This window comes from Ranitomeya variabilis, chromosome 2, assembly GCF_051348905.1.
Source record: "Ranitomeya variabilis isolate aRanVar5 chromosome 2, aRanVar5.hap1, whole genome shotgun sequence".
In the NCBI taxonomy this organism is placed as follows: Eukaryota; Metazoa; Chordata; class Amphibia; order Anura; family Dendrobatidae; genus Ranitomeya; species Ranitomeya variabilis.
In genome coordinates this window covers 358,587,512-358,609,124 of record NC_135233.1, presented here as the reverse complement: position 1 = coordinate 358,609,124, position 21,613 = coordinate 358,587,512, and the positions used below count along the sequence as shown (strand labels likewise).

General features: G+C 42.6%; 1 protein-coding gene and 1 pseudogene across 2 annotated transcripts in view; both read left to right on the top strand.

Moving 5' to 3' along the window:
* LOC143805903 (cytochrome P450 2C8-like) overlaps nt 1-12,703 on the top strand; it is a 123,030-nt gene extending 110,327 nt beyond the window's left edge. The window contains exons 8-9 of the mRNA XM_077285654.1: nt 9,995-10,136; nt 11,168-12,703. Of these exons, the coding sequence (XP_077141769.1) occupies nt 9,995-10,136; nt 11,168-11,352 (327 nt within the window). The 3' untranslated portion in view covers nt 11,353-12,703. The remainder of the gene's footprint in view (nt 1-9,994; nt 10,137-11,167) is intronic.
* A 1,029-nt stretch (nt 12,704-13,732) lies between these two features.
* Nucleotides 13,733-21,613, top strand: part of LOC143803759 (cytochrome P450 2A6-like) — a 143,358-nt pseudogene continuing 135,477 nt past the window's right edge. Inside the window, exon 1 of the transcript XR_013220957.1 lies at nt 13,733-13,917. The product of XR_013220957.1 is annotated as a cytochrome P450 2A6-like (transcript). The remainder of the gene's footprint in view (nt 13,918-21,613) is intronic.

The following is a 21,613-nucleotide window of genomic DNA, read 5'->3' as shown; positions in this document are numbered from 1 at the left end:
AAAAAATCCCCAAATAAAGAAAAAAAAAAACATTTCCCAGTAATTCCATTTATTTTTGTAAATAAAAAAAAAACAATAAAAGTACACATATTTGGTTTCGCCGCGTCCGTAACGACCCGCTCTATAGAAGTATCCCACTAGTTAACCCCTTCAGTCATCACCGCAAAAAAAAAAAAAAAAAACAAGGCAAAAAACAACGCTTTATTATCATACAGGCGAACAAAAAGTGGAATAACACGCGATCAAAAAGACGGATATAAATAACCATGATACCGCTGAAATCATCATCTTGTTTAGCAAAAAAAAAGCCACCATACAGCATCATCAACAGAAAAATAAAAAAGTTATAGCTCTCAGAATAAAGCGATGCAAAAACAATTATTTTTTTATATAAAATAGTTTTTATTGTGTAAAAGCGCCAAAACATAAAAAAATTTCATAAATGAGGTATCGCTGTAATCGTACTGACCTGAAGAATAAAGCTGCTTTATCAATTTTACCATACGTGGAACGGTATAAAAGCCCCCCCTAAAAGAATTTCAGGAATTGCTGGTTTTTGTTCATTCTGCCTCCCAAAAATCGGAATACAAAGCGATTAACAAATGTCATGTGCCCAAAAATGGTACCAATAAAATTGTCAGCTCGTCCCGCAAAAAACAAGATCTCACATGACTCTGTGGGCCAAAATATGGATAAATTATAGCTCTCAAAATGTGGTGATGCAAAAACTATTTTTTGTAATAAAAAGCGTTTTTTAGTGTGTGATGGCTGCCAACCATAAAAATCTGCCAAAAAAACGCTATAAAAGTAAATCAAACCCCCCTTCATCACCCCCTTAGTTAGGGAAAAATAATACAATTTTAAAAAATGTATGTATTTCCATTTTCCCATTAGGGTTAGGGTTAGGGCTACGGTTAGGGCTAGAGTTAGGGCTAGGGTTAGGGTTAGGGTTAGGGTTGGGGTTAGGGCTAGGGTTAGGGCTGGGGTTAAGGTTGGGGTTAGGATTTCAGTTAGAATTGGGGGTTTCCACTGTTTAGGCACATCAGGGGCTCTCCAAACGTGACATGGCGTCCGATCTCAATTCCAGCCAATTCTGCTTTGAAAAACTAAAACAGTGCTCCTTCCCTTCTGAGTTCTCCTGTGCACCCAAACAGTCGTCCCCCCCAACACATGGGGTATCAGCGTTCTCAGGACAAGTTGGACAACAACTTTTGCCATCCAATTTGTCCTGTTACCCTTGGGAAAATAAAAACGTGGGGGCTAAAATATCATTTTCGTTGAAAAAAAAAAGATTTTTTATTTTCATGGCTCTGCGTTATAAACTGTAGTGAAACACTTGTTGGTTCAAAGTTCTCACAACACATCTAGATAAGTTCCTTGGGGGGTCTAGTTTCCATTATGGGGTCACTTTTGGGGGGTTTCTACTGTTTAGGTACATCAGGGGCTCTGCAAATTCAACATGACGCCTGCAGACCAATCCATCTAAGTCTGCATTTCAAACGGCGCTCTTTCCCTTCCGAGCTCTGCCGTGCGCCCAAACAGTGGTTCCCCCCCATATATGGGGTATCAGCGTACTCAGGACAAATTGGATAACAACTTTTGTGGTCCAATGTCTCCTGTTACCTTTAGGAAAATAAAAACGTGGGGGCTAAAATATCATTTTTGTGGAAAAAAAAATATTTTTTATTTTCACGGCTCTGCGTTATAAACTGTAGTGAAACACTTGTTGGTTCAAAGTTCTCACAACACATCTAGATAAGTTCCTTGGGGGGTCTAGTTTCCAATATGGGGTCACTTGTGGGGGGTTTCTACTGTTTAGGTACATCAGGGGCTCTGCAAATGCAACATGACACCTGCAGACCAATCTATCTAAGTCTGCATTTCAAACGGCGCTCCTTCCCTTCCGAGCTCTGCCGTGCGCCCAAACAGTGGTTCCCCCCCCATGTGTGGGATATCAGCATACTCAGGACAAATTGGACAATAACTTTTGTGGTCCAATTTCTCCTGTTACCCTTGGGAAAAAAAAAATTGCGGGCTGAAACTTCATTTTGTGGAAAGTAAAAATTATTTTTTTAATTTTCACAGCGCTACATTCTAAGCTTTAGTGAAACAATTGAGGGTTAAAAGTGCTCACCACACATCGAGATAAGTTTCTTAGGGGGTCTTCTTTCCAAAATGGGGTCCATTGTGGGGGGTTTCCACTGTTTAGGCATGTCAGGGGCTCTCCAAAGGCGAAATGGGTTCCGATCTCAATTCCAGCCAATTTTGTATTGAAAAGTCAAACGGCGCTCCTTCCCTTCTGAGCTCTGTCATGTGCTCAAACAGTGGTTTATCCCCATATATGAAGTATCAGCGTACTCAGGACAAATTGCACAACAACTTTTGAGGTCCAATTTATCCTGTTACCGTTGGGAAAATAAAAAATTTGGGGCAAAAAATCATTTTTTGTGAAAATTAATATGAATTTTTTTTTACGACTCTACATTATAAGCTTCTGTGAAGCACTTGGAGGTTCAAAGTACTCAACACATATCTAGATTAGTTCCTTAGAGGGTCTACTTTCCAAAATGGTGTCACTTGTGGGGGTTTCTACTGTTTAGGCACGTCAGGGGCTCTCCAATCGAGCCATGGGTTCCGATCTCAATTTCAGCAAATCTTGCATTGAAAAGTCAAATGGCGCTCCTTCCCTTCCGAGCTCTGCCATGTGCCCAATCAATGGTTTACCCCAACATGTGGGGTATCAGCGTACTCAGGACAAATTGTAAATAACCACTCATAGAACTAGTCACCATGGTATAACAAAATAAAACAACAATATATACCACTAATGACCAAGACCCTCAGGGCCTATCATCGATTGCATAAACTACTTGGAAAGAAGATGATGAAATAACGGTCCAAAAAGTAATATTCCAAAAAATGAATATACTTTATTAGGTGATAAACATGACCAAAAAGCAAGGAGGGAAAATGACGCCGCAGGAAAACATGTTAGGTAAAAAGCAGGAGGCACGTGCCCAGGATGATGTCCAGACCCGATACTTTATAATAGAAAAAATCAGCAAAAATGCAAAAATAAACAATAAAAACTAAATAAACATAACACAAAAAGCCTGGACTGGACATAATACAAGTGCGGTACAAATATTAACATTGTACACAGTAGTGGTCTATAGCCAACCGTTTAGAAAATGTACAAAAGCTGCTGCAAGTAGTGCATAGTACAGATGGTACATATTAGCAACAGCTAGACAATATGCCCGCTCCTGCAAGCATACTCAAAGTATGGTGGCTGGCAATCACTTACCGCACTAAGGACAATTATGCCTGGGACCGCGCCTCCGCCCCAACGCGCGTTTCGGCAGGAACACCTTCGTCAGGGGGCAGAGATATGGAGTGCACAACAAGTTTAAAAAGGGCCCGCACCGGAAATGAGGTTAGCCGATGACCGGAAGTGATGATGCGGTACCATGGAGACAGCGGCGCCGGCCGCTCCCGAATGCAGCCGGAGGACTCCGAGAACACAGGGGCCCCATGTGACCCGGAGCACCAACCAGCAACACCGAGGCGCGCAGGCGCACCCCGGCCCCACGGCACCCGCACCAACACATGGACGGTAAAACTTATTGTAGATGTGTGCTACAAAGACATGACATAACCTACATAGGCACAGACTGTAACCATTCAGACAATTAACAAATGACATTGCATCTTATATTTAGAACTCCGCTATAGCAAGCATCATACAAAAATAAATAGAGATAACCAACACTGTGGATCATAATTCTACTGCAAGACATTATCTACACAAAAGTATATATACATGTGTTCGATCCACAATTATTAAATAGATCCAAAGTAATAACTGCACGCATAGTAGCATAATCAGCAGTCTCACTCTTGCAGCAAAGAGTAACACCAAGGGTTAAACAATAATCCAATATGATGCTATACTAAAAAAAAAAGAACAAGGATATATAAACAAAATAAACAATCAATCTTCAATAGTCCATCCCACAATGTTCATTATTTCACAGGTATTCATGTAGTCAAAATATTCTTCTGTGCTCTTCATCCTATTAGTCATACGGTTCAGTCTTGTTGTAGGGAAAAATAGCAGTAGACATCCATCAACATCATACCGGTGACGGGCAGTGCTAAGACAGACAATATTAAAAGGTTAAAAACAATACCACAACATAGTCACTGTCGGGCCAATGACCGAAGCAGATAGGACAAACGAGAACTGGGAAAGAACAACAAAATGCGACAACGACTGTAAACTCAAAGGAATGGGGCATAGCTAATATTGTCATTTAATCCCGCAGGCTGGACCGTGCTCAATGTCCAGATCCACTTGGATTCGACACGGGCCAGCCGCTGGAATGTGCCCCCTCCACGAATCCCAACCTCCAAAAGATCAATACCCCTAGCTCTAAGAAGACTGGCATTGCAACCATGAAACGTCTTGAAATGGCGTGGAATAGTTTTCAGGGTGGAGATGTCATCCACCGCCGCCGCCGCCTCGATGCCCAAAACATGCTCACGAATGCGTGTTTTCAAAAAACGAGTCGTCATGCCAACATACATTTTGGTACATGGGCATGTGACCACATAAATTACGTTTTTACTTAGACAAGTTATTCTTTTCCTAATTTTGAATTCACGTGACCCATCAAAATTATGGAACACTCAGATTCTTTCAATGTTAGGGCAAGCGACACAGCGGCCACAGGGGACGCACCCCACCCTGACAGCCATAGAATCGAGAAACGTGGGAATCCGCCCTCCCGTATAGTGACTATGAACTAACAAGTCTCTAAGGTTTCTAGACCTTCTGGTTGCAATGCCAGCCCTCTCCGGCAAGTACCGTGCAATCACTGGATCAGCTCGCAATACGTGCCAGGATTTTTGTAATATTTCTTTCATCTTTGGAAACTGGGAATGATATTTTGTGGTGAACCTAACTATCTCCTGATTAGATCTATCAGTACTTTTATACAGCAGGGTATCTCTTGAAGAATGTTTGGCCCTATTGAATGCCTTTTTGATACTACGCTTACTATGGCCTCTCATTAGCAACCTATTTTTCAAATCCTCGGCTTGACTACAAAAGTCCGCCTCTGTTGAACACAGTCGCCGTAGACGAAGAAATTGGCCAGTTGGTATAGCCCGAATAACATGGTTCGGATGCGAAGAGGAGGCGTGCAATAAAAGGTTAGTGGAAGTCGGTTTCCTATACAGAGTAGTCTGAACGTCCCCACATGTATCACGTTTTAACAAGACATCTAAAAATTCGATTGAATTAACATCAAACTTATATGTCAATGTTATATTACTGTCATTATTGTTAAGAGATGTCATAAATGTCCTCAAACTATCTACCGAACCCTGCCAGACAATCATGATGTCGTCAATGTACCGCGTCCAAAGAAGGACGCGGCACATTGACTCCGGTTGGTCAGGCAGGGGGAGGTCCCTCTCCCACAGCCCCAAGAACAGGTTGGCGTACGCCGGGGCGAAGGGAGCCCCCATCGCTGTCCCTTGGAGCTGTAGGAACAAGGACCCCTTAAAAATAAAAAAATTATGCGTTAACGAGAATTCCAATAACTGACAGATAAAATCTTTCATTTCCTTAGAGAGGCAAGACATGTTAAGGAAGAATTGGACTGCTCTAAGACCATCCTGATGTCGAATACTGGTGTACAGAGATTCGACATCTGCTGTCACCAGTAATTCATCCTTTTCTAAGTGTATACCGTCCATTAATCTCAAAAATTCACCGGTATCTTTCAAGTATGATGGTAGACTAACCACCAACGGTTGCAGTTTCGAATCCAACCACTGATTAACCTTCTCCAGATAATTCCCTCTACCTGATATAATCGGACGACCAGGGGGCGTCCTCATGTCCTTGTGGACCTTGGGAAGAAGATAGAAGGTAGGGACTGTGGGTTCACTTACCATCAGCGCAGAGGCCAGTTCGCTAGTAATAACCCCCACATCCCTAGCCCCCTTAATAATATCAGTAAGCTGTTTAGAGAAGGCGGACAAGGGGTTGAACGTCAGTTTCTTATAACACACATTGTTGTTAAGCTGACGGAAGGCCTCTCTTTCATACATATTATTAGGCCAAACAACAACGTTACCCCCCTTGTCCGCCGGTTTAAAAACCACATCCCCAAGGTCCTGAAGGACACGAAGGCGCCCCCTTTCCTCCCTCGTCAGATTATCCCTATAGATATATCTAGGGATCTCACAAAATTCCTTGGTTACTAGTTGTACAAACAGGTCCACATTGGGACATGAGGAAAGGGGGGGAAATTTCTTAGATTTAGGACGAATGGAGGCCGGAATCATACCTCCCTCTGGGGTGTCATGTTCAACAGCCAATTCCTCCAATGTGCGGAGAGCTATCTGTTCTTCTTCTGTGGGAAAAAGGGCAACCAGATTATCATTAAAAAAATATTTCTTGAAGATCAAGGACCTGGCAAAAAGATGGAGGTCCTTGACAGCTTCAAAAACATCAAATGATGCTGCCGGCGAGAAGGATAGACCTTTCTCTAGCAACTGAAGATCTATGGTGGTGGGACCGTGCCTCCTGCTTTTTACCTAACATGTTTTCCTGCGGCGTCATTTTCCCTCCTTGCTTTTTGGTCATGTTTATCACCTAATAAAGTATATTCATTTTTTGGAATATTACTTTTTGGACCGTTATTTCATCATCTTCTTTCCAAGTAGTCAGGACAAATTGTGCAACAACTTTTGTGGTCCAATTTCTCCTGTTACCCTTGGTAAAATAAAACAAATTGGATCTGAAGTAAAAATTTTGTGAAAAAAAAGTTAAATGTTCAATTTTTTTTAAACATTCCAAAAATTCCTGTGAAGCACCTGAGGGGTTAATAAACTTTTTGAATGTGGTTTTGAGTACCTTGAGGGGTGCAGTTTTTAGAATGGTGTCACTTTGGGGCATTTTCTGTCATATAGACCCCTCAAAGTCACTTCAAGTGTGAGGTGGTCCGTAAAAAAAATGGTTTTGCAAATTTTGTTGCAAAAATGAGAAATCACTGGTCAACTTTTAACCCTTATAACTCCCTAACAAAAAAAAATTATGTTTCCAAAATTGTGCTGATGTAAAGCAGACATGTGGGAAATGTTGTTTATTAACTATACTATGTGACATAACTCTCTAATTTAAGGGCATAAAAACTAAAAGTTTGAAAATTGCTAAATTTTCATAATTTTCGACAAATTTTTGTTTTTTTCACAAATAAATGCAAGTCATATCGAAGAAGTTTTACCACTATCGCGAAGTGCAATATGTCATATGAAAATAATGTCAGAATCACCAGGATCCGTTGAAGCGTTTCAGAGTTATGACCTCATAAAGTGACAGTGGTCAGAATTGTAAAAATTGGCCCTGTCACTTAGGTGAAAACAGGCTTCGGGGTGAAGGGGTTAAAATTATAGACTATTCATGTCTTTGTCAGTGGGCAAACTTACAAAATCAGCAAGGAATCAAATACTTATTTCCACCACTGTATAGTGTGTGTAAGTTTTTATAGTCAACAGGTTTCTCGCTCTCTTTCTTGCTCACTGTGTCTCTATCTCCTGTGGAGTGCGAGCTGTTATGATCATTAGGGTCCCTTTTCTATCTCTTCTTTAGTTTGTAAGCTATTATGGTGAGCATGGTCTTCTTTCCTATAGAGTGTAAGCTCTTATGTTCTGCAGCTTCCTCTCTCTCTTTCCAGTAGTTGTAAGCTCTTATTTTCTTCAAGGTCTATTCTCTCATCTGTAGAGTGTTAGCTCCTATTGTCAGCAGGGTCATTTTTTCCTCTCTCTCCTTTAATGTGTAAACACTTATGGTCAGCAGGGTCCTCTCTCTTTTTCTCTCTATCTATATCTCTCCTAAGGGTTGTAATCTCTTATGATCATCTGGGTTGTTTCTCTATCTCTTCTGTAATGTGTAATCTCTTAAAGGTACCTTCACACTGAACGATATCGCTAGCGATCCGTGACATTGCAGCGTCCTGGATAGCGATATTGTTGAGTTTGACAGGCAGCAGCGATCAGGATCCTGCTGTGCCATCGTTGGTCGGAGCAGAAAGGCCAGAACTTTATTTCGTCGCTGGATCTCCCGTAGACATCGCTGAATCGGCATGTGTGACGCCGATTCAGCGATGTCTTCACTGGTAACCAGGGTAAACATCGGGTTGCTAAGCGCAGGGCCACGCTTAGTAACCCGATGTTTACCCTGGTTACCAGCGTAAACGTAAAAAAAAACAAACACTATATACTTACATTCTAGTGTCTGTCCCCTGGCGCTGTGCTTCTCTGCACTGTGTCAGCGCCGGCCGGAAAGCAGTGACGTCACCGCTGTGCTTTCCGGCTGGCGCTTACACAGTGCAGAGAAGCACAGCGCCGGGGGACAGACACCGGAATGTAAGTATGCAGTGTTTGGTTTTTTTTACGTTTACGCTGGTAACCAGGGTAAACTTTGGGTTACTAAGCGCGGCCCTGCGCTTAGTAACCCGAAGTTTAGCCTGGTTACCAGGGGACTTCGCATAGTTGGTCGCTGGAGAGCTGTCTGTGTGACAGCTCTCCAGCGACCACACAGCGACGCTGCAGCGATCGAGATCGTTGTCTAGATCGCTGCAGCGTCGCTAAATGTGACGGTACCTTAAGAATAAGCTCTTATCATCAGTGGTGTTTTCTCTCTTTTTTAGTGCGTAAGCTCTTATGGTCAGAGTAATTTTCTCTCTACTGTAGAGTGTAAACGTTTATGATCAGTAGGGTCCACTCTTTCTCATCTGTAGTGTGAAAACTCTTCTTATGGTCAGTGGGGTCCTCTCTCTCATCTGAAGTGTGTAAGCTATCATGGTCACCGGAGCTCTTTCTCTTCTCTCCTTTACATATATTTTCCAAGAAAATACAAGCTTTCCAATATGGAAATTCGCACAAATTTACTGAAAATCTAATTTTGGGGGAGAAGTTTGGCAAACTCAGTGAATTTAAATTTTAAAACATGTGCTCAACCTTACATAGGACTGATAACAACATCTCATGAGGAGAATGGTAAAGAGGAAGGTGACTGAGATTTTAGAAGTTAACTCATCTCCTGGAATGCAAACCAGGGTCTAGGAAAGTTTTGTGGCTTGATCTCCTTTTGCAGTGATTGTCTTGTCAATATCAATAAGCCTACAGTCACTCTGTGTGACTGCAGACTTATGAATTCCCTCAGTACACTCACTTTACGCTGCGGGAATTCACCATTTTTTAAGTCCGGACCAGAGGGTATATATGTGTTATACATAATCCCTGCCAGAGCCTGCCCAGTTGGAGTGGTGTCGCTTCCATACACTAGTATAGACTGGGGCAGTGCCCTCTAGTTGGCCACACCCACTGGACTACTGTGTTGAGGACTCACTGCTATTCATTTAAATAGCAAATAAAATTGCAACTGTAAATTAACTAGGCCCCATCCATCTACCTGCTTACTTCCAGATAGCTAAGTGTTGTTAACAACCCTGAATTCTGTAGTGCTGAATCATACATCTTAAAACAAACATACACTTTCATTAAGCATTTATCATAAAACATCTTCCTCTTGCTCCCTCTTGTCTTTGAGTTGGTCTTTAGATTGGTCTTTGGATTTTCTGTCACTGACTATCCTCACACATTATTAATGTCAATGATGTGTATCGTGTTCCAAGTGACTAAGTGAGGTCTAGTCAAAGCCGGAAGACTCAAAGATCAATCCAAAGACTGAAAGGGCCAAGCAAGAGCTGTGTCTTCTGGAGAAACCTCATAGCATATTAAAATGTCTTTTCAGGGCATTTTCAATTTGGACTAAATTTTATTTGGACCAAATCGATTCTGCCCAAGACAAATTTCAGCAAATTCATTCATCTCTACTTCATAGGAATAACTTAACAGACCTCACTTTTAACAATTCCATTTTTCTAGATATGCATATTCATACATTCTCTTTCAGGGAAGCTTGGTGCTCCCAGTTCTGACTTCTGTTCTGAAAGACCCCAAACATTTCAAGAACCCAGAGGAGTTTGATCCCGGACGCTTTCTTAATGAGAAAGGCTGCGTTAAGAAGAGTGATGCCTTTATGCCATTCTCTACAGGTAAGATGTTATTACTTGATTGTGCTTTGTTAATACTGAATTTAAGCTTCAGTATGTGAAAATATTTTTATATGGTTGGTTGACAGACTGGTATTAGGAAGATCAGAAATATTACTTGATATGATTTAGGAATCAATTGTTTGTGTGTTTTTAAACCCACTGAATACATTTACATTTATCACATAAAACAGTTTAACATATGACTCAAAGGTTTTTTTGGACTGAGAAATTTTCTGCATCTCAGAAAAGGTCTGAGCTATTGTCTATGGTAGGAAGGTGCTAACCTGGCATGTCATGACTCGTAACCAGGATTATCAATTTGATTTTGAACTATTTCTGAACAGTTTATCAATAAATCAAGGACAGGCAATATTTTTTACAGACACATTGTAAAACCATGGCAAATCATTAAGATTATCTAATATAAATTACAGGCAGTACATTGAGACTTTTGACATTATTGCAAAGTTATAAACTTAAAAGTGTTTTCCAAGAATGATCATTTTTATCCAAAAGCTCATTCTGGATGAAAATAATAAACTGAGCATTACTTATTTACTTGCTCCATTACTTTACTTGCTGCAGCGTCCGCACTTCACTGCTGCCTTCAATGATTGCTTAGAGGCTGCACCGCTGACTCCACAACGCTGACAAATGGCAGTAAATGTCCGAGCTACAGCCAATTATTCAGCACAGAGTTTTTGCTGATTTAGATGGCATGAGCACCAGAGCTTATTGTTTGGCTGCTGTAATCGTAACATCACACCTGGAGCCTCTGGACTATCACTGGAGGCAGTGGTGAATACCGGCGCTGGAACGTAGTAAGTATTTAGTTCTCCAATTAGAGAAGTGAAAATTACATACTGACCCTTCAAATCATTCTTCAAACTGTATTATGCTAAAAAGAAAACAGGACGCCCGCCCATCCATCCTCTGTTGATTTACAAAAAGGCAATTAAAAATGTTTTTTCTAAATCAAACAATGCCTTTAACTTGACTACTTATGGTGTTTGCTCTTTCTGTTTTCTCAGGCAAACGTATGTGTTTGGGAGAAGGCCTGGCTCGCATGGAGCTCTTCCTCTTTCTAACCACCATACTGCAGAAGTTCACCCTGGAGTCCACTGTAGACAGAAAAAATCTGAGCATAAGACCTGAGCCCAACACCAATGCTTCAAGACCTCAGTCCTACCAGATGAATGTTGTCCCTCGTTTCTGAGCTGAAGATGAACTTATTGACTAAAGGAACCTTATAAGTTCTAGAAATTAGAAAATAAGAAAGCTGCTCTAATATAAAAAAAAATTGAAATAAATACAAAGATTGTGTGCAAAAAATTATACATTTTTTTAATTCTATTTTTAATATCTGTTATGCCTGTACGAGTGTACAAAATATCATATAACTCTCAAGAACTGTAATCATTTTACGCTAAAATAAAGATTAAGCTTGTATGACAAATGTTTTATTTTATGCAAAGGAGTCACAACTTTTGGCTAAGTTCACATCTACACTGGAGGCTTTGTTTGTAGCTCGGCTATTTTGACTGGTAAAATAGAAGAAAAATGACAAAGGCTCAATTGAGCACATCATAGTCAACTGGGTCTGTCTGGTGCTGCTATTGTCCATCATGTAGCTGCCATTAATTTCTGTTCCTACGATGGAGTGAAACAATAGGTTAAACAGGATAAATATGAATGAAGCTTTATTTTGCTTGTTGCATGTGCATTATTTTGGTGAAAGTTCAGTCTTTAGGTATCTAATATTTCCCATGCGAATTGTGGATTATTGGATCGTGCATATGAGCAGCAACTCACACATTATCCAAAGTGGATGGGATAAAGAAAGATCAGGCAGATATCTTTTACCATTTCAAAATTCTTTCCTTCTTAACTGAGTTCATCTATTAACCAGTTGATACATCTATTATTGTCAACAAATAAACATGACTATTATAGCCAATGGTCAATTTGTCCATTATAGTTAATTAATGAACATTACCATGACAATCAACTAATGCCATGATAGTCAAGTGCCAAACATGCCTCTGATAATAAAATGATCAAACTCTCCTTGATAGTCAAACTTTGAAGATTGTCTAAACATTCTGTATCCTTGTTCACCCAATATGAGCTATTACTCTCTACCAAAAACAAGTCCGTAGAGTTTTTGGAAAATGAATAAACGTAGACAAATTTAAAGATCCATTGAGTACTTTTCATTTTCAGAAAGGTAACTAGCAAAAAAATATGTAATATTTTTGGAGGGATTTGCAAGTTTGGCAGTGGGGAGAATCCCTCCCTCCACTCCGGGTTTTGGGAGTGGCTCTATGTCCACGATTCACCTTTAAAATTCTCAGTTTTTTCTTGGGTGTGTCAGCTTTTGTTTTGCCAGCTACAGAGCAGGAGGCTCTGTGCAACCCAGGTCTGTGTGAAGATAATACAGTGCCAGGTACTTCAAAGCTGCTGATGCATCCAAGAGACACGGTGGGCCCACAGTAAAGCGTTAGGACATGGACTGTTTTGAGGACCTGGCTTTGTACTATTGGATATCGCTTGCCTGTTTTGTGAGTTTTCTGGAATAAAGACATTTTATGATGAACTTTCTTGGGTCCCTGCCTATCTATTGCACTGTGTGAACACCGCTGCACTACAATATGTCCTCAGCAATCAGCAAATCTGGGTAGTATTCCATGAGAATAGTAAGAGGAGGATTCAGCCATAGTATTCTCCATTAGAGTTTTGGCTGTCAGAGGGGTGGGTGTCATGTCTGATTAATCAAGGAGAAGTAGCTAGAGGACAAGATAGCTCAATAAGGTGTTATCCGCATAACAGTATTGGCCATAGAAGCAGTTTTGCTCACCTGGTTCGGTTGTGTGAGATACAACACTTAGAGGGCATAGATAAATGGAATCCCAGCTGCTGCTGTAGTGCCACAGGTTGGAAAATCCAAAGCAATGATTGATTAAGAAAGGTAAAACTCCCTTTGTCCTACTTGTGTTTGATTTGTTTCTTGAAAGGATTCATGCCAGCAGTGCAGCAGACCTGTTTTTCCTCCCTCCATTAATCCATGCCAGATTTATCATAGCCCTCCAAACTAGTGACAGACCATACTCCACTGATCCAGTACAAAGAGCCAGCTCTTATCTGTGAATGATGGGAGCCAGCAGCCCACTGAGAGCCACTTGCAGTTTCTAATTGACTCTCACTGGGGGTAAAATTACTGTTAGTCCACCAGTGGTATCAATTCTCAGTTTTCACTGTGTCATACTGTGAGGAGTTTCCATAAATATGGGTTTTTCTGCTTGTGAATGCATATTTAATGTGGATCAATTTAGTATCCAAAAGAGTTGGCTCTATTTGGTGATTGAAACCAATTGATTCTGCTCACTAAAAAGTGTCCTGACGATCACTAACCCTGACTTCACACCAAGCTGAGACTGAGTAAGCACTGACAGCAGAAGTATTACGCAACAGCTGTAACTCTGCACTTTACCTCATCTAACCTGTTTTTATTGATTACATGTTGGAACACTGCCCTGTACTTGCAAGAATATAAATACACAAGCATAGAAAACAGAAGGAGCTGTAGGGGCTGAGGCTCAAGATGGCTCTGTCTATTTCAGCAACAATTCTCCTGGCTACTGGAGTCACTCTCCTTATTTATCTCATGAAATGGTGGGGTAAGGTCAAACAGAAGGACCTGCCACCAGGACCTACCCCTCTGCCCGGCTTGGGGAATATCCTTCAGATCAGCACTACAGAAATGCCACAGTCATTAATTAAAGTAAGAAAACTTATTTGTAATCTTACTCTTCATACGGAACTGGTTATATAGTGATTCCAACAATAACTTTGCTGTGAAAGTAACAGTAGTTTCAGCATAATCCAGTGATAGATAAAGGAAACCTTAGGGATTGTGAGTACTCTAGGTGAAATGCTGAGAGACAAAGAAAACCCTATATTAAGGGTCACCTATCTAACCCAAGAAGAGGTATGAAACCTGCTAAATAAGATTAAAATAGATAAATCTCCAGGTCCCGTCGACATACACCCACGAGTACTAAGAGAACTAAGTAATGTAATAGACAAACCATTATTTCTTATATTTAGGGACTCTATAGCAACAGGGTTTTTCCACAGGACTGGCACATAGCAAATGTGGTACCAATATTCAAAAATAGCTGTAAAAGTGAACCTGGAAACTATAAGCCAGTAAGTAACCTCTATCATTGGTAAAATATTTGAAGGGTTTCTGAGGAATGTTATTCTGGATTATCTCAATGAGAATAACTGTTTAACTCCATATCAGCATGGGTTTATGAGGAATCGCTCCTGTCAAACCAATCTAATCAGTTTTTATGAAGAGGTAGCTATACTGGACCAAGCTGAGTCACTGGACGTGGTATATCTTGAGTTTTCTAAAGCATTTGATACCGGGCCACACAAGAGGTTGGTACAAAAAATGAGAATACTGGGTCTGGGGGAAAATGTGTGTAAATGGGTAAGTAGCTGGCTTAGAAAGCAGAGAGTGGTTATAAATGGTATATTCTCTAACTGGGTCGCTGTGACCAGTGGGGTACCGCAGGGGTCGGTGCTGGGACCTGTTTTCTTTAACATATTTATTAATGATCTGGTAGAAGGTTTACACAGTAAAACATATTTGCAGATGATGCAAAACTATGTAAAGCAGTCAATACAAGAGAAGATAGTATTCTGCTACAGATTGATCTGGATAAGTTGGAAACTTGGGCAAAAAGGTGGCAGATGTGGTTTAACAATGATAAATGTAAGGTCATACTCATGGGAAGAAGGAATCAATATCACCATTACACACTGAATGGGAAACCACTGGGTAAAGCTAACATGGAGAAGGACTTGGGGATCCTAGTTAAGATAGATATACCTGGAGCAGCCAGTCCCAGGCAGCGGCTGTCAAGGCAAACAGAATTATGGGGACTATTAAAAGAGGTCTGGATACACATGATGAGAACATTATACTGCCTCTGTACAAATCCCTGGTTAGATCACACATGGAGTACTGTGAACAGTTTTGGGTACCAGTGCTCAGGAAGGATATAATGGAACTAGAGAGCGTAAAAAGGAGGGCAACAAAATTAATAAATGGGAGAGGGAACTACAATACCCATAGAGATTAGCAAAAATAGGATTATTTAGTCTAGAAAAAAGACGACTGAGGGGCAATCTAATAACCAAGTATAAGTATATAAGGGGACAATACAAATATCTCTCTGAGGACATGTTTACACCAAGGAAGGTGACGGTCACATGGGGGCATTCTCTGTGTCTGGAGGAGAGAAGGTTTTTCCACCAACATAGAAGATTCTTTACTGGTAGGGCAGTGAGAATCTGGAATTCCTTGCCCGAGGAGGTGGTGATGGTGAACTCAGTCTAGGGGTTCACGAGTGGCCTGGATGTCTTCCTGGAGTGTAACAATATTGTATCTTACAGTTATTAGGTTCTTTAGAAGGACGTAGATCTGGGGATTTATTCTTACAGAATATAGGCTGAACTGGATGGCAAATGTCTTTTTTCGGCCTTGCTAACTATGTTACTATGTTACTCTATAAAATCACTGTTACATTGGCTAATTTATCACAGTTTGTTCCTCCTGCTCAGTTGGCTAAATACAGATGGCCATAAACAGCAGCCTATACTCCCCTGTCAAAATTACAGTGTGAAAGAGAAAAAGAGGGGTATTTGATGCCCCCACTTCTTATGTTGGACTGATAAATACTTAAAAAGGGAGATATTATGATGATTATTGAAAGTTAGACAACCTGAAAACCTAATTCCAAAAAGATGTGACACTGTGTAAGATCATACAATTACAATCTATGTATATAAAAATGTGTGTGTGTGTGTGTGTGTGTGTGTGTGTGTGTGTGTGTGTGTGTGTGTGTGTGTGTGTGTGTGTGTGTGTGTCGGCAACCAATCACTAAGCATCTTTCATTTCACCAGAGCTGTTTATGAGAAGCTGAGCTGTGATTGGTTGCTATGAGCAACAGTTTTCCTTGTAGAAAGTTGTAGTAACTGAGGCCTATTATTCTTATCATTTCTATGGTGCTATCGTCCTTCTGTAAAGCTGGAAATAACATCATTTATTACTGTGCCGACACAGACTGCAGGTGGAGCCCAGGGAGAGCCCAGTATCATACAAGATAGGATTAGATACAAGGCTCAGCAGACTGTATCACACAGGATAGGATTAGATACACGGCCCAGTATTACACAGGACAGGATTAGATACATGGCTCAGCAAACAGTAACACACAGGATAGGATTAGATACACAGCCAAATATCACACAGGATAGGATTAGATACACGGCTCAGCAGACTGTATCACACAGGAAAGGATTAGAAACACGGCTCTGCAGACTGTATCACACAGGATAGGATTAGAGACACAGCTCAGCAGACAGTATCACACAGGACAGGATTAGATACGTGGCTCAGCAGACAGTAACACACAGGATAGGATTAGAGACACAGCTCAGTAGACAGTAACACACAGGATAGGATTAGAGACACAGCTCAGTAGACAGTATCACACAGGATAGGATTAGTTACACAACTCAGCAGACAGTAAAGGCCCCGTCTCACATAGCGAGATCGCTAGCGAGATCGCTGCTGAGTCACAAGTTTTGTGACGCAACAGCGACCTCAGTAGCGATCTCGCTATGTGTGACACGTACCAGCGATCAGGCCCCTGCTGTGAGATCGCTGGTCGTGTCGGAATGGCCTGGACCTTTTTTTGGTCGTTGAGGTCCCGCTGACATCGCTGAATCGGTGTGTGTGACACCGATCCAGCGATGTCTTCACTGGTAACCAGGGTAAACATCAGGTTACTAAGCGCAGGGCCGCGCTTAGTAACCCGATGTTTACCCTGGTTACCAGCGTAAATGTAAAAAAAAACAAACAGTACATACTCACCATCTGATGTCCGTCAGGTCCCCCGGCGTCTGCTTCCCACACTGACTGAGCGCAGCAAAGTGAAAGTGAAAGTACAGCACAGCGGTGACGTCACCGCTGCGCTCTGCTCTCACTGTACGGCGGCACTTAGTCAGAGCAGGAAGCAGACGGCAAGGGACCTGACGGACATCAGATGGTGAGTATGTACTGTTTGTTTTTTTTGGTAACCAGGGTAAACATCGGGTTACTAAGCGCGGCCCTGCACTTAGTAACCCGATGTTTACCCTGGTTACCCGGGTGCTGCAGGGGGACTTCGGCATCGTTGAAGACAGTTTCAACGATGCCGAAGTCGTTCCCCTGATCGTTGGTCGCTGGAGAGAGCTGTCTGTGTGACAGCTCCCCAGCGACCACACAGCGACTTACCAACGATCACGGCCAGGTCGTATCGCTGGTCGTGATCGTTGGTAAATCGCTATGTGAGACGGGGCCTTAACACACAAGATAGGATTAGATACATGGTTCAGCACACAGAATCACACAGGATAGGATTAGAGACACAGCTCAGTAGACTGTATCACACATGATAGGATTAGTTACACAGTTCAGGAGACAGTATCATACAGGATAGGTTTAGGTATACAGCTCAGCAGACAGTATCACACAGGACAGAATTAGATACACAGTTCAGCAGACGGTATCACACAGGATAGGATTAGATACACAGCTCAGCAGACAGTAACACACAGGATAGGATTAGATACACAATTCAGGAGACAGTATCACACAGGATAAGATTAGGTACACAGCTCAGCAGACAGAATCAAACAGGACAGAATTAGATACACAGCTCAGGAGACGATATCACACAGGATAGGATTAGATACACAGCTCAGCAGCAGGATTTGCCAAAGGAGAGGACCTTTTCATTCCAAGAATTCCACTTAATCCATCTGATTTGCCTTTTGATTTTAAACGCCTCCAGTTTCCACTTCGACTGGCATTTGCAATGTCCATTAACAAGGCTCAGGGACAGTCCTTGAAAGTAGTGGGTATCAATTTGCAATCTCCATGCTTTTCCCATGGTCAACTTTACGTGGCCTTTTCAAGAGTTGGAACTGCCAAAAATCTGTTCATCTTTGCAATGGCAGTGATATCCCTAAAGAATGTGCTTTCGGGGTCGGGGTGAGGGGACGCAGAACGGACACACAGCATCTCCGTTATAGGTAATATCTTCATTTAGGATTGATTTTTGGGACTAGTATTTGACTTGCTGTGGGCAACGCTGACATTGTGATTTGCATTAGCCCTACATTTGTATTGATCAATAAGTGGATGTTACATTTATATAATACTGCTTTATTTCATTATATTATTAACCCCACATGGCTAAATGTCATATCTGTGTGCCTCTCACAAGCAAATTCTTTAGGGATATCACTGCCATTGCATGTTTAGTCCCAGTTTTCATTGATACACATAGGGAGCACATATGTTGATCATATAACATTTAGTATCATTACACTTGCTTAATATATCTATGGTGCCTCATAAATTATTTCTTATAAGCATAGCAGTGTTTTTGTGTCTGCATTATGATTGTTAATGTACAATATCCCTCGCACCATTAACTTTAGTTTATTATTGATGTGTTCATCTGTTCAGTGTCACTTGACAGTAATTTTGCTTTTTAATTGGTTTTATGTATTACTAAATAAAAGTTATTTTTTATTCCTATTGTGGAGCACCCCCAGACGCAGGGCCGCAGGGTACTCGGTACCGGGCTTCTCTGTCTCAGTTCTGGGGTTGTCACGGTGGCTAGACCCGGTCCGTGACCCTGCTAAGGGGCGTTTAGTGAAAGGTGTAGGTGAGGTGTGGTGCAAGTCGCGATGAATAACGAGGACACAGGGTGGCAGTCTCTTTACCTCTTTACTGAGGGCTTCGGGATCCTCAATCCAGAGTACTGTTAACAGGGCTGGCTGAGACCGACCGGTCCGACGGCACATCCAGAGTTTCCTTTGCAGGTGGAAATCAGTGTCTACCTTCTAGCGCCTGTGTGTTGTAGTACCTCCCTGCTGAGCACCACGGGATAGTCCTCACAACTGTCGTGTATGTTTCTGTTCTTTCTCTCTCTTCGTCCCCCAGATGATATGGCTAGGACGCACCCGTATGACGGGGTAGGCCTGGAGCTATTTTATAGGGACCCTAGGGACGCCCCTCTCCCACAGTTTGCCTCTGTTGTCTTCGTTAGGTGTAATGGTGAGACAGCCAACCTGTAGTTAACTGCCCGGCCGTAGTCTAAAGTAATGTGTGGAGTCTCTTACCTTCTCGGCGTTCCGGCCACCGGCTACGCGCCTCAATAGGATGTTGCCTCGATCTTACAGCATGACTCCTACTGGTGTTATCTCCTTTTTGCTGTATTCCCATTTCTCACTCTTCACAATAAACCTCGCTTCTTGTCCTTTCCTAGGACTCTGCCAGGATCCCACCCCTGACAGGTCCTCTCTCTAGCTCTTCCCAACTACTTTCTCCCCCACTTCCTGTCCAACTTCCCAGTTTTACCAAAGTGTGAGGGGTGGCCAACTAGATAGAACCACTCCCCCTGGTGGCCGGAGTGTGAATTGTAATGTGTGTCTGTGATACCTGGTCAGGTGAACTCCTTTAGTGCCATCAGACATACCATCACTCCCCTTAGCGGAGGAGCGACAGTACTGCAATGACCAGGACTCTAGGGCGCTGCACTCCCCCCCGGTTAAATCCAGTACTCCCAGGCTGGGAAAAGAAAAACAACAATACATGTTAGCAACAAACATACAAAGTTTTGAAATGCAATAAACAAGTAATAAGTAATAATAACAGTGCTTCCCTTTATGGGAGGTGAGGACTCTTGAACGTTGCGAAAGTTTGGTCATGCACAGTTTATGACTCTCAGTCCAGTGGCTGTAACTTTAAAACAGCAGGGACCCCGGGTAAACAAAGGGGTCCCTTTTGAAAGTTTTTGGAGCAATTCACTGTCCATTGCCCCGTTGTCCATTTTTAAACTTATAACAAAGATATTTACACAAACACAATTAGCAACTTTTGTGAATACCTCCAAGTTTTGTAGCGAAGGGGATTTTGATTCTTGGTGCTACGTGTAGACCTCCGTAGTGCAGGGATTGCTATTGGCCTAGCAGGGCTCGCTATGCTTGCTACCACTGGTGTAGTGCACTGCCTTCTAGCTACGCCTCTAGTGAGTCTGGGTAGCACTGGCATGCTGGATCTCTCAGAGCTGCTGCTAGCAACAGTGGGTATGGCAGATTCGCCGATAGCAGAGGGAGGCTCCGCCGGTCCGACGGTGGGCATGGCATCGTCCGGCGGGGTCTGTGGTGATGGTGGGTCTGGGGGATCTGGCACCACGTTTAGTTCAGGGGGGTTCGGTTGATGAAACGTTAATACAGGTACCACGATGGCCTGGTTTATCTGAGTCCATGATGGGAAAATCGCCAAGAACAGTGTGTATCATCTTCTCCTCTTCTACAGGTGGAGAGGTTCTTGGATCTGTTTCCTTCTCTCTCAACTTGTCAGGGCATACCTTAAGGTGGTCTCTGGATATTGCCATTGAGGTTTCCCCCCCATCTTTGCTGATGATGACACAGACTTTAGTATTGTCGAAATCGGACGGCAGGATGGTATACGGTTCCGCTTCCCATTGGTCGTCAAGCTTGTGTAGCCTTCTCTTCCGCTTGAGTACTTGCTCACCAGGTGGCAAGGGAATCGCAGGAGCATGCTGGTTGTAGTCCCTTTCCTGTTTTTGCCTGGCCTGAGCGAGACTTCTTTCCATGCACTCCTGTACTTTGCGGTACCTTTGCTGCCTCTCTGTATCCCAATCGGCATCCGGCGAGGCATCTTTGGGGGTTAGAACCCCCATATCCAGATCAATGGGCAACTTGCTAGACCTTCCTCGCATCAGGTACGCCAGAGTGCAGTTAGTAGAGTTCACTGGGATGTGGTTGTACATGTCTACCAGGTCGGGCAATTTTGTGGGCCACAAGTTCCGTTCTTCTACAGGCAAGGTCTTCAGTAAGTTGATCACCACTTGGTTCATCTTTTCACACATCCCATTGGTTTGTGGATGGTACGGTGTGGTTCTGATCTTCTTACACCCGTACAGATGGCAGAACTCCTGGAACACCTCCGCCTCGAATGCTGGTCCCTGATCGGTCAGTACCTTCTCCGGATACCCATGGGGCCTACAGAAGTACTGCTGGAAGGCTTTGGCGGCCGTCCTGGCCGTTAGATCCTTGACAGGTACAACCACCAGGAATCTGGAGTAGTGATCCACTATGGTGAGAGCATAGATATAGCCCGACCGGCTAGGCGTCAGCTTCACGTGGTCTAGCGCGACCAGTTCTAGCGTCCGTTTGGTGATGATGGGCTGCAAGGGAGCCCGTTGGCTGTCATGGTCCTTCCGGCGTAGGCTGCACGGGCCACACTCCCAACACCACTGCTCAATGGCTCTTTTCATGCCAATCCAATAGAATCTTCCTCAGAGCAGTCTCTCCAACTTCCT